The sequence below is a fragment of the Phalacrocorax aristotelis genome, chromosome 7, assembly GCF_949628215.1.
Source record: "Phalacrocorax aristotelis chromosome 7, bGulAri2.1, whole genome shotgun sequence".
NCBI classification, from domain to species: Eukaryota; Metazoa; Chordata; class Aves; order Suliformes; family Phalacrocoracidae; genus Phalacrocorax; species Phalacrocorax aristotelis.
This window is the reverse complement of record NC_134282.1, coordinates 27,508,604-27,521,494: the sequence shown is the minus strand read 5'-3', so window position 1 is coordinate 27,521,494 and position 12,891 is coordinate 27,508,604. Positions and strand designations below refer to the sequence as shown.

Here is a 12,891-nt window from a genome sequence, read left to right as displayed (position 1 = left end):
AGATATGCTGCACTGAATAACTGCCCCTAAGAATATGTCATGATCTCAGCTGTAAAATAGGTTGTATTGTTCTTTCTCTGTCTATATCGGACACGGTTTGGAGCCTCCCTGTGCCAAAGGACACTTGCCAGCCTGGCAGCTGGGTACAGTTGATAGTTGCCTTCAGTCTGGCTAATAGGATCTTGTTTTCCAGATTAGGAAATCAGTTATATCAAGGGCCCTACTTCCAAATGGGGTGAGAGGCTTAAGCTTCAGGAAAGGATGGGCTACTCCTGTGTTTCATGTAGTGAGCAGGAGAAAAAGGAATGCACTCTGAAAACAGCTAAAATCTGATGGGATCATTCTTAACTTTTTACTAGAATCATTCACATTATCAGTATAGAAAGCATTTAATCTGTGTAGGCTGGTTCTCTGATCTCCTGATGTGGGTTACTAGATACACAGACACCTCAGACAAGTAATGCTGCAAAAAGTACAGCCGTGTCTTGCTGGTTTTGTGAATGACTACTGTTAATAGTTTGGTGTCTTGTTCTTAGGAGGTGGGACTGTGTGAAGGGAAAGCACTGAAGCAGAAGGCTCTCCCTGTCTTAAGTCCTTCATTTAAGTTCTCTGAGTTGTTTGAAACCATTCCCGTTGAGGTTGGTGGCAAAAGTTTTCTTTTATCAGTTCAGGATTAGGCCTAAACCCTGCACCCATTTTGATAGAAGAAATCTGAAAACATACTATTTCTTTTCCTAAATGTCAAGTTTTAAAAGGGGATGAGTTGGGGAGAGGATTGTGTATTGCTCACAGTGAACTGAATTTTTTTCTGCAGGAAGTTGCTTTTCTTCAAGGCCAAAGATAAATAGTGAAATGCTAGAAATTTCCTAGGCCCTGCCTTTCAGCTGTCTAATTACGCTCTATAAAGAGACACTTAAGATTCTCTGCTGTGTGTGGTGCTGCTTTAAATTGTCGGTTTGTTCAGTAACCTTTTTTACACTGTCTTGTAATATGATAAAAGGGTGTCACTGTTGAAACTAGTAGTACATCATTTTAGGCTTGATCCAAGAAGATACTTCACTTTTTCACGGTGTTGTCTGCCCATGGAGTGCCATGCCACAGGACACCATGCTGGAGAGAAGCTCAGCTGGATAGAAAGCAGTCTGGATAGTTCCATCACAAACAGTTTTTATACTTGTCCTTAGTAGGATGCACGTAATCAAACCTCATGGTGTTTCAGGGCTGTACCTTTTCCACTGGATCCAGTATATGACACTAAAAATAGATTTAACTTTTTTTTTGTTATCAGAGAAGTAATTTCACTTTTGTCTTGATGAATTACATGGCTAGTAATCTGATCAAACTAGATCTTCAGTTAAAAAAGCTACAGAGAAGCTGGTGAGCAGAAATAACTGTTCATCTCTCCCCATTTATTTCATTCAATGTCACTTTGGTGTCAGGTCCTTTCCCCAGCTAATTTTCTTCAGCTGCATTCCTCTGCAAGTAGCAAGTCCTTTGGCTGTAAAATTAAAATAGAGGAGGAGAAAAGCAGCGATGTCTGAATCATTTTATAAAGTCATCTTGATCTTATCTCCAGCCCTTTCCGCCCAAACCCACCAAACTCTTTACTGAGCTGTGTGCCTATAAATAGAACAGCCGCTCTCGTGCAGAGATGGGCAGCTCTGAACCAGAGGCTTGTTTTCTCCGAGCAGTGTATGCATGCAAGAGCTCGCTTCTAACTGGCCTTTCATGTCTGAGTTATGTAGCTGTGAGGTTTTCTATAGATAGAGGCTGGCAAATGACATAAACTGCTACTTAGGGAGGGGCAAGGTGACCTCTGGGATTATTGCCTTTTGTTTTGTTTTTTTTTTTTGTTTAAAAGAGGAATGGAGGAATACATGTCTTGTGCAGAGGTGAGTGAGCCCTGCCGATGTGAGGGGAGCCACCTGATGTGTGGCACTCGGGAGCTGAGTGTGGCAGGCGGGAGTTGTGGGAGCTGAGGGAAAGCAGGGGCGTTGTTTTGTTGTGAGTTACTCTTCTGGTGGGCTGGGCAAGAGTTTGAGCAGCCAGAGTGCTGCTGACCGAGCTTGGGGCGTGCGGGGCTCTGGCTAACCCCAGTTTAAGCATATCTGTGAATAAGCGCAGCAACAGAGCTCTGAAATCTCCTCCTGCAAGTTGCTATTTTTTGATCAGGCTTTTGGCTGACTTGATATCTTTGGGCTTTGCATCCTGGGAGTCTTCCCCAGGATTTTTAATTCCCCACTAACTTCAGTTCAGGGTTTTGCAGAGTTCAGTAGCTACTTTGTCTGTCTCGTTTTTTAATTTTATGTGGTTTTGTCCAAGGAATGCAAAAGATCACTCCATGTTTCTGTCTTAATCTGGAAAATCTCTTGCCACGTTTTCTTCCCTGTAGAAAGTGAACTGCAGAAATGTGTGATTTCTTTAGCATGGTCACGTAGATGCTGTTGCTTTACATTTCTCTTTAATACTCAGGTGCTGGAGGTTAAAGTAACCCATCAGACAGATATATATATATATTCTAGTAGGACTCCACAGAGTTGGGCAGTGCTGTTTGTTCCACTTGGCAGATGGGAGATGGAGACACGCAGAGCGCAAATTGCTTTATTGGGATCTTGTAAAAAGTCCATGGCAGAGTGGAAGCCCAATTGCACCTTTCTCGGTTCCAGATGGGTGCCTTCAGCTCTGGCCTCACCTTTGGGGTCATTTCAGCAAGGGATGCTGTCGGGTCAGTCTTTGAACTCCCATTTTCTCTTATGCTGAAGCTTCAGATTAAGATCATGGCTGAGTTTCAGATTCTTTGCATAGTACCCAGAAACATCTTGTTTCTGGTTATCTCTATAGTGTGTTTAACTTCTGGGCTCTAAAGCTGCTCCCACATGTCTTATGTCTTCTTAGAGTGTATTCCTACTGCTGTGTCCCTGTTGTGACTTATGGAAAATGAGTGCCAATATGTCTTTCAGTGACCGCTTCAGCATTGTGGGGAGCTGTTGTGGGAGACAGCCATTTTTTCATATGAGCTTAGTCTTCAATTTTGCATTTTCATTATCTCTTTTCATTTTGCTGGAAATACCATGGAGTTTGGCAATTCCTCATTGAACCAGGCACACTAAGGGTGTTTCCCGAGCACTGACAGGTATTTCTGCCAGTGTGCAGGTGGCTTTGCGAAACAGAACACTAGGAAATGGTGTGGGTTGGGGTTGGCTAGCTTTGGAGTCAGCTCCAAGGTAGATGATGTTTCTTTTGGAGGAGAAAGGGGAGCTATCACCCTTTTGTCTTTACCAACGCAGTGGAGGAAGGTCTCTAGTGGGTCTGTGGATGGCAGCTCTCTTTCAGATCTGGGGGTATGCAGAGGCCCACTTTTCACAGCCAGTTTGTGAGTGGAGGCACACCATGGTGGTCCAGCCCCTATGATCTCTCAGGCCAGTTTGAGGATGGCTTAATCTAGTAAGGGAGAAGCATGTATTGTCAGATGGATGTTTCTTCTTATAGTCAGCATTTTTTTCCAAGTGCTTTTTGAGGAAACTCTGAGCTTGGCAAGGCCCAGTGTATGTGGAAAGTATTAAAATCTGCAGCTGTTTCAAAAAGGAAAGAGCTGCATTAGCAATATATATAGCATTTTAAAAGCAAGGTTAGTGCCCTGGAAAGGGTTTCTAAAATGAATTGAACCCTGTGGATCAGTAAGAGTATTTATTTTGCGCTCTGTAGTAGCCTGGCAATGTACATTTAACACTGTGTTCATGAATTAATTGATAGTCATTGGTGACCTGACTCTGTTACAAACCTGAGTTGCACTGAGACCTCTGGTATTTTACAGCTGTGTCATTTTCCTGGCATCAAGATACAGAATAACCTGTCTTACAGGATTGTGGGACCATTTGTTTCCCATGTTTTAACTGTGTGTTTATCTCACTGGGCCCGCTCAGCCAAAAGTGAGTTCCTGGGGGCTATTTCTTGGGGAAAGAAGTAGGTTTCCTGTGGTACTAAGGTATGACATAGCACCGGTTGCTGTTCCTAGGCAATACCTTCAATCAGTAATTTGGGGCTGAATCCTCAGCTCTAACTTTTCTGCCTTTTGTCTAAGATGCAGTTTTTGAGATTATTTTCATGTAGCTGTTGGTATCCAAAATCTGTCCTCAGTGAAGGAATCAAATATATTTGATGAAGTAGAATGAAGTGCATGTAGATTAAATACATACGCCTGTGTATGCGTAGTATGTGAGTGAGCATATGGGACTGTGTATGCTGGTATGTCAATCTAGTTATAAAGTAGTTAAAGGGGAAAAAAAGGCAGTGTGCGTAGACAGTTTTGGCACTCCAGCCCTGGGAAATGGCAGCCAGCCAGAGAGTACTGAGGCAGGGCCAAGACTATCTGAAGAATACCAAATGCTGAAGTTGGATTCAGCTCCTTCTTTGCTATAGTTTCACTCTTCACCCTGTGGGCCTGCAGCTTGCCAGCTCTGTGCCAGGTAGATGCTAATTTCACAAGGCAGAACTGGAGATAGGGACAGATACACTGTGATGTGTATGTGCTTGTAATCAAATGCCAATTAAATGAAAGGCACAATTACCCGCAACTGAAATCTGACCTCAGTGAGCTTAACTGTTACGCTCCCTGAGTCATTGTTAGGCTCTGAAATGCTTATTCAGTCATAAATTATTTATCTTTTCTAGTATGGTGACAGCACTGGAGATGAGGATAAAACTGCACCCCAGTGTGGGTTATGCATTGTGACGGTTTAACCTTGTTAAATGTGCTCATTTACGTTGGATGAATTTGTTAAGCACTTCCAGCAGAGGGCACTAAGAATATAGATCTCAAACTCTGGTCTTTTTTGGTACAGGTATATAGTAGGAGAGCGTAAACAGTACCTGTATGTAAAATGTGTACTTCACCCCTCTCCCCGCCTTGTTTTGTAGACTATCATAAAAGAGGGGATGCTGATGAAACAGACCAGCTCCTTCCAGCGCTGGAAGAGACGATATTTTAAGCTGCGAGGACGAACACTCTACTATGCAAAAACTGCTAAGGTAAGGTCTTGACAATATATAAGGTCCAAGGGAAGAAAGTCAGTGGTGGTGCTTTTGGAGGCATATGGGTGTCTGTGAGAAGAGAGCCCTGAGTAGAGAAAAGAGCACGTGCTCTGAAAGCACCTGTCGTCAGATTCTGTAGCTACTAGAAGATCCCTGTGTTTTGCCTCACACTTGGAAATCCTTGGTTAAGTAAAGCATCATGTCGACCAGTGATACTGATTTTTCCACATTTCCACATTTTTCCCCCTTAGTGCATTTTAGTAGGGAATGGGCTCTGAATCAATATAAGCTGAAAAAGAAGGGAGAAAATAAGAATGAAAAGAGGAAATGGAGGAGACAAGCAAGGCTAGAATTTATCAAATCAGAGCTGCCATGCATCTGGTTTAGTATGTTGATAGTCAACTAGATATAAATCTGTCTCCTTTCACAAGAACAAAGCCTACAATGTTATTTTTAAATAATGCCTTAATAAAAATAGTCATTGCATTCACTGACTGGAGACAGGCAAGTCAGAGCACCACTGTATGGAACTAGACTTACGAGTCCTTCATGTTGTTGGTGCTGGGTCTTTCCTTCAGATCACAAAAGGCTGTGATGTGCTAGTCAGACGTACAGACATGATCCTTTGGGTCTGCTGCTTATGCATTGGATTCAATAACTCATTGGGGAATTTACTTTTTTCTTTTCAGTCCATTATTTTTGATGAGGTGGATCTGACAGATGCCAGTGTGGCAGAATCCAGCACTAAGAATGTCAATAACAGCTTCACGGTAGGACTTTTTGCATTATTTTCTATTCTTCTTGGATCTTTACCCTACATCCTTCCTCTTTTGCAGAGTTTAAAAATATCTGAACAATCTTCACAGCCTCTCTCACTAAAAAAAAAAATAATTAAAAAATAATAAACTTATTTTTCCTTACAGCAATTATAGCTCCTCTTCATGCACATGGGAAATACCTTGAATTACTATGTATAGTGCTAAAACTTTGCGTTCAGGGATTTTCTTACCTACAAGCTGGGAGGGTTTGATAGAATCCATTTACACAGTGGGACAGAAAAATTTGTTCTGCTGAGGGAGTTAGGGGTGATGTTGATGTTTATGCTGGAGATCTTGCTAAAGGAATTTAGTTTTCCCTTCAGGCCTTAAAATATGTAAACTTCTTTCTCTGACTCTATTTGTATGTGGCTGTATGTGTGTTTGTATATGCACACTATATATAGTGGTAAGCAAAAGGATGAACAAAAAATGCCACACAGAAATAACTGTGAGATTGGTTTAGGATACTTGTTAGATGTGGAATATGCGCTAAATATTTGCAGTCTGGAAATGTGGTGGTGTCGCTGCTTCATTTTCTCCAGGCTTTATAACTGGGAGAAAAAATTATTGTATTTCTGAGATGCAGGTGTTCCTCAGGCTCTATTTTGGGGGCAATGCCTGGTGTGCAGAAAAAAGCCATTAACAGCAGCCATGCAGGGTAAGTGTCAAGCAGCAGTGTGAGCTTTGGAGTTGGCTAACAGCAGTAACCTTCATGCATCCTCCAAAAGACTGAAAAGGGAGGAGAGAGGAGGGTGTGCAGAAGGGAGGTAGTGTTGGTCTAAGGCAAGGTGAAGAGGGGAGCAATCCAGGTGGAGGGAGGACGCTGATCCTGCAGGATGGTGACCTGCAGGTGGTGTCCAAGACTGAGCAGTATGCCTTGCTGCACAGCAGTAATGACCCACTGCTTTCAACATCTAGCAAAGGATGTCTCCATTACATAGCTGAAGCTTTTTGCTTTGCCTGAGCAAAACAGCTATGGGATCCACCCTACGCCCAGATGAAGCCCCAGCACTGTCTCAAAGTTTGAAAATACTTTCTGCATTGATAATTGGACAAGTAGGAGGTCCATGTGGGTCTGATAGTAAATATTGATATCAGGTGTCAGTGTGTGTGCACAAGAGAGAAGGATTCAGTAGGGGATAAGTTTTCAAGAATGTGAAGTTACTTACCTGTTATAATGCATTTTCTCTTGGGCCTTGCTTCAGTTTTCCCATATGTAAATAAAGACTGATTTTTCGGGTAAGCAAATGTACTGTTACTGTTTTGCATATTATTATAGTTGGGAGAGATCTAATCTCTGTCAGAGACACTGGATGTTGGGACAAGAGGAAATAGTGTGTTTACTCTCTCAGATTGCCCCATCTGTGTCCAACAGTGAAGAGTTACTTCCATGACTAGTATCAGGCTCCCAGTTTCTGCCTTCCCTAGGGGCTAAAAAGTGTAGGATTACTTTGACAGTCAAGTAGCAGTTTGCACTGTCTTCAGCTGATCACTATATCATGGGGCTCAGGTAAACTTCAGGAAAAGTGTTTCTCATCTTAATTTCTATCTACTCTGTCTATCATGGCTTACAGAGGGCTTTGACTGTGGTTTACCATGAGCTGTAAAAATACTTAGAAAATCAAAAGGTTGGCTAGCCTTGCTGCTGTTTGGTCTGCCACATCACTGCCATCAGTGCTTTGACGCTTGCACATGGAAAGACACCTTGCAGTCTTGCCATTTTCTCTTGGTTTTCTTTGAGACCACTATGTTTCCTCCCTGTATCTCCCCATCTTGGTTCCTTTGAGTTTTAGATGTTCTGATTTTCTTTTTGTTTCTGTGTTTTCTCCGATGGAGACTGGTAGTTTTGGATTTATGAAGGAGTGGTTTCTTTCTGAGAAAATTCACCCTCTGTCCAGGCATCTGTACTGCTTAATGTATAGATTCTGCAGGTCAGGTTGCATGAATGACACTCCTAAGGTACTGACAAAAGTGGCAGGAAACACTGGATAAACCACTTAGAGGAGCAACAGAAATCCAAAGAAAAGAGGTAATAAGGGGTGACCACTCAGAGGAGAAACCGGCAAAAGAGCAGTGAGGAGGGCAGGGAGGCAGCAGCATGAGAGAAGAAAACCAGGGCATAGAGCCAACAAAGGCTATGTTGCATAAATAGAGGAATACGGGTAAAAAATATAGCTGCCAGTAAACCTTTTGTATAAGACATAAGTCTGACAACTAATTTGCTGTCAGCAGGCAGGAGGGAGAGAAGAGTGAGTATTAAGATGCAGACCTCTTCCTCTGAAGAGTGTGTAATATGGATTCTGCTGTTGTTTACTTAGTTGATCTTCCATAGGTTTCTTCAGTGAGTGTATCCCGTTTGCAGTGGGGACAGTTTTCAGGACTGCTACCCAGAGTTAATGGATACGTGACTATAGAATGGGCTGGGAGCATGTGACTAGGAACTTTTTTTGAGCTTAAGATGTTGTACAGCTCTGTCTCCTGAGGGGTGTAAGGAAAAGCTTTATGTTGAGCTATTGTTCCTTTAGGTCAGGCAGTGTGGCTGCAGGAAGCCTCGGAACAAATCATATAGCCAGGTCTCTCTTCTCTCGGGAGGACTGTAGATGTAATATTTACTGGTTCTGTCACATCTCTGCCATCTCTGTCCTTCTAAGTCATTGTCTACGACGCAAATTCTTTTGGGATCTGGGCTGTAAATGACTGGTTCTTTCCACGTATGATCCCTTAGTACCTGGTTTATAGATCTCTCACCAGCAGATTTTCCTAGGGCTGATGTCTTTTACAGAGCTTTAAAGAGCATCTGCTGTGCTAAAAGCTCAGTGACAACCATGTTGTCCTTGTACTTCAGACCCATTTATTACAAAGAGGGCGGTCAACTTTTAGCCTGGATTCTTGCCATCCGTGTGTGCCTACATTTGTACTCCTCCTCAAATAGACATCAGCAGTGTTGGATGGGCGAGGTCAAAGCCTGACCCTGACTTCTGAGCAGAGCTTTCCCAGCCATACCCTTAAAGCCTCTTCTGGTTTTTAAAAAGCAGATGATTTGGGATGACACTGGACACATTGGATCTTCCCAGTGAGCTGTTTCCATGAACAGCTTTTTCTTAGTTCAATTTCGCAGTAACTCGGTTGATGTGCCTGCCTAATGCATTAGCCTGCAGTTGCGCTAGGAGCATTAAAACAAAATATGCCATGAGGATGAGTTCAATCCTTTGAACCTGGAATCGTTTTTAATCTAGATCATGCCAGCAAGCCTAGGTTTTGGAGATGCTTCTTTCAAAATGACTGCTTTGCCTGTATTGTGGACCTGAACCATCCAGCATGCTCATTCTCCCCTGTGAAGCCCATAAGATTTGGCAGGGGGCACCAGTCTCCCTATTGCCTGTTGCTCAGGTCAACACTTTGCCACCACAGGTATCCCCTCAAGAGTCTTTGAAAGGACTTTGGGCCATCTCCTTAGCCCCATTTTTGTAAATGCTTCTGTGGTGAACAAATTCTTGCTCCTCAGGTTGGTGTGTTGGCTGAAGATCTGGTCTTTTCTGGAAGGTGCCAACTGAATTAAGCCTGCTGTCTTCAGTGCAGTTGGCACAGCTGATGGTGTGGGTCCTTATCACTTTCCTGCCTTGTGCCGGATTTGTATAAAGCTAAAGGAGAAAAAAAAATCTTAAATATGTGTTCTTTAGTTCTTTAATTAATAAAAACCACCTATCATCAACAGGAGAGGGCCTAAGAGGACATCACATCTTTTCAAGTACATATTTTGTGTTTCAGTATGATTCTCACATGGTGTTTTTGTAATGTTTTCCAGTTATTGCTATCAAGTGGCGGTGTGGTGGTGTGGACTTTCACCCTCATTCACACAATATGGATTACAACATTCACTTCCCATCCCATCTTATTCATAGCTTTGAGATCCCATAGGAGAAACCTCAGCCCTAGAGAGAGATGTGGGTAGTTTGATTTCTTCTTTCTGATGCTTTAGTGGAAGTGAATCTCGGTCAGAGCATGTTGTTGAGTGCCAGGAGCCATGCTGTTGACCCCTCCTCCATAGTTAAAGGCTCTTCACTGGAAGAGGTGGAGCTTGAACTCCTGAGCTCCTGTAAACCCTTTGCTGTTGGGAAGTACCTCTCAGCTCAGCCGCAGACAGGAAGCAGCATATTATTACAGTCAGCGCCTGCCTCTCTACTTCACTGCCGTCAGAAGGAAACTTATCCCAGCTCTTCCTTAAGCAGTCAGCTAATCAGCTTGTGGCAAGTGGAGCATAGCTCAGAAAGACTAACCACAGAGGGGACTAATCCTATTAATCACATATCAAGCCATCTGTTTAGGTTTTTTCCTGAGTAAGTAGGCTCCTCTGGACACTAGTTTAGAGGAAGATTGAACGTGAAAGGTAAGAGCAGGAGTCCAAGTTTTCTGGACTGAGCATTGAGAAACATGGCACCTGTGCCAGCATAACAGATCATCAGGAGCTCAGGTTCTTTGGCATAAGTTTGCTACAAGCTTTTAACTGCTCAGGTGTTCCTTCCTGTGGGGATTTATGCAGATAAGTTCTCCAGAATCGGGGTAAAGGGAAATGTGCCTGCGGTGCTGTTGGAAATGCTGCGCCCGTCAGTTAAGAAATGCTGTTTATTAACCAATGATTCACCCTGACCAATGTCACAGGAGAGAGGAAGCATTGAGATTAGAGTAATACCTCTTTTCAGAGAGCTTGCATGACTGGAGGCGACGATGGTTGCGGTAGGATGAGGAACAGGGAATTGCTGGTGCTCCTGAACGAGAGCATGCTCTCATATCTGAGAAGCGGTATGGATGTAATTCTGCAGCCATATGGAAGCCTGAGGTGTGCTACTATTTTTATTATTACAACCTTGTTACTTAGTACTGACTTTATGCAGCAGCAAAGATGTCAGTTTTATGTGACCATCTAATATCCTTTGGACTGTATGTTTTTGCTGTATTGTCCCAGGGCTTGTTGACGCTGTGGAGAAATAGCATGAATCTTCATTTTGGGGTAATTAACCTTTCCTAAAAACACAGGGCAAAGTGCTTGAACTTTAACAAAAGATAAAAGCGCTGAGGGTGCTTCCTGATGGGGGGAGAGTATGTTGTTGATGTCTGCAAATTCATGTCACAATGAAGTGAAAGTGCCTTTGCCATTTCTGTGATTTTGTGTCAAGTTGAATTATTTGTATTAGTGCTTTTAAGTGGAAATATATCCTTTTTAGCAGAGAAGGCAGTGAAGTCTTCTTTGAAGATTATGTTTTTGAAAGAGTGAATAGAGCTGCTGAAGCTATGTGTCAGGCAGAAAGTCTGCTGCTTGCATCTAGTGCAGGAGCTGTGTGCCTGTAAGGCACTGTTGAAACAAGAGGAACCCGGATCAGAGGTTACTTGTGCTGATTTGAAACACAAGCTTTGAGAAAGAGCATGTGACTTACTTTTATGAAGAGAAAGAATATTAAGAACTTTTATTACAAGCTGTTTGCAGAAAGTCAGACTTGGGCTTCGAGCTTGGGCTAATAGAGATCAGGGAAATCTTTGTGGTTTGACACTTGCACATATTGCCCAAACTGCCCCTTGTGGCCCCAGCACTTCAAAAAAGATGGGCTTAAACATATGCTGCAGGGAATCACCCAGCTTCCTAGGGAGGGAGGGGATCTTCCTTCCCTGCTTCCTCAGCATGGGGGTGAGGGACCCAGAGGGAAGACAACAGCTATCCGAAGTGGGCAAAAAGGCTTACTAATCTGGGAACATAGCTACACAGGGGAGTCACCAAGCGTCCTGGTTCCTCACCTTGCTCCTTTGTACAGTCTCATGGATCACCTTGTTAAGGTTTGGATAAGGGAAAGACTAGAAAAGAGGGACTGGTGAAAGGGATGGTTCTTCCCTTCTCCTTTTTAAACTCTCTTCTCCAAACAGGACAAAATTAGAGTGCACATTGGAAAGTCAGGCATTGCTGGGGGTTGTTGCCTCTTCCACACCCATGTGTGTACACATTCAGGAATTGTACACTCTCTGCTAGTCCTCTTGCTCTGTTTATATTGGCAGCTGTCAGAATTTTCTTTATAAGCAAGTGAAAATATGAGGCGAGCCATGAGTTGCCATGTCCAGAATCACTCTGCTGTTTTTCGCCACCTCCTGTCATTAAGTGCAGTTTGGTCCCCATTTCCTGTCAGAACTGCTGCAGTTTCAAAATACTTTACTATTTTAGTAGTTCGTAATCCAGACTTCAGTGCAATTTTTTTTTCTGCTTAAGGAAAGGCCCTTTGCTAAACAGACCTGAGTCACTGTTAGTCAGTGAAAATAGTCATCTAAAATCCTTTCACGTCAAGGATTTTTAGGACTCTTAATCCAGCTTCTGCAGGAGCTGGTTGTTAGTCTACTTGCACAAAGGAAAAATCTGGAGAAAAAAAACATTGAAGAGAGGGTAAACATGGAAGGAGTTAGAGAGTCTGGAAGAAGTTGCTGTGGGTGGAGAGATCTGGTGATTGCTACTGTATGTTACAGAATGACCCCCAAATATGCTAGGAGTTCTTGAGAAAGATGAAGCTATTGTAAGAGAAGGAGATTAGACTGAGCTTTTTATGTATTTTACTGTGAGACAGGATAGATACAGAGCTGGAAAGTGAAGACAGCTGTTTGTGAAGAGCTTTTGTTTCCTTAAGGGAAGTTTACTGCTTTGAAATCACCATCTGTTAATTGCCCTTGTGCCTGAACATTAGGAGTTTTTGTTTGATAATCTCTTTGCTCTTTGTAAGCTTGGTGCTGTGTTGGTGTTTTATCTACCTTCATGAGCAAGGCTGCAGATTCCAGCATCTTTGCCCCCTTCCAGGTGAGGACACAAAGGCCGAGCAACTTGTGATAAGCAGGAGGTCATTTGAGAACATGATGGGTTTAGTTTTACATAGGAGCTGCTCTAGAAGAAAAAGCCTTCTTTTTATGCACATCTTTACTCTGGCCATTTTGACAGGCAGGGAGAGACTTGCTAATAATATTAACAGAAACAAAGTCTTACCAGTTGTGGTGCTTGTGATGGTTTCACTGTTGT

The 12,891-nt window shown here is 42.9% G+C and overlaps 1 protein-coding gene across 6 annotated transcripts in view; it reads left to right on the top strand.

Annotated features, from left to right (window-relative positions):
- The window catches only part of DGKD (diacylglycerol kinase delta), a 73,501-nt gene that overhangs the window by 24,211 nt on the left and 36,399 nt on the right, over positions 1-12,891 (top strand). For 4 of the 6 annotated variants that reach the window (XM_075099418.1, XM_075099416.1, XM_075099415.1 and 1 more), the window contains 2 exons: positions 4,918-5,028; positions 5,721-5,801. In XM_075099418.1, the coding sequence (XP_074955519.1) occupies positions 4,936-5,028; positions 5,721-5,801 (174 nt within the window). In that variant the 5' untranslated portion in view covers positions 4,918-4,935. Of the gene's footprint in view, positions 1-4,917; positions 5,029-5,720; positions 5,802-10,113; positions 10,237-10,588; positions 10,687-12,891 lie in introns of those variants that run through there. The other 2 variants (XM_075099420.1, XM_075099421.1) reach the window with 2 other exon arrangements.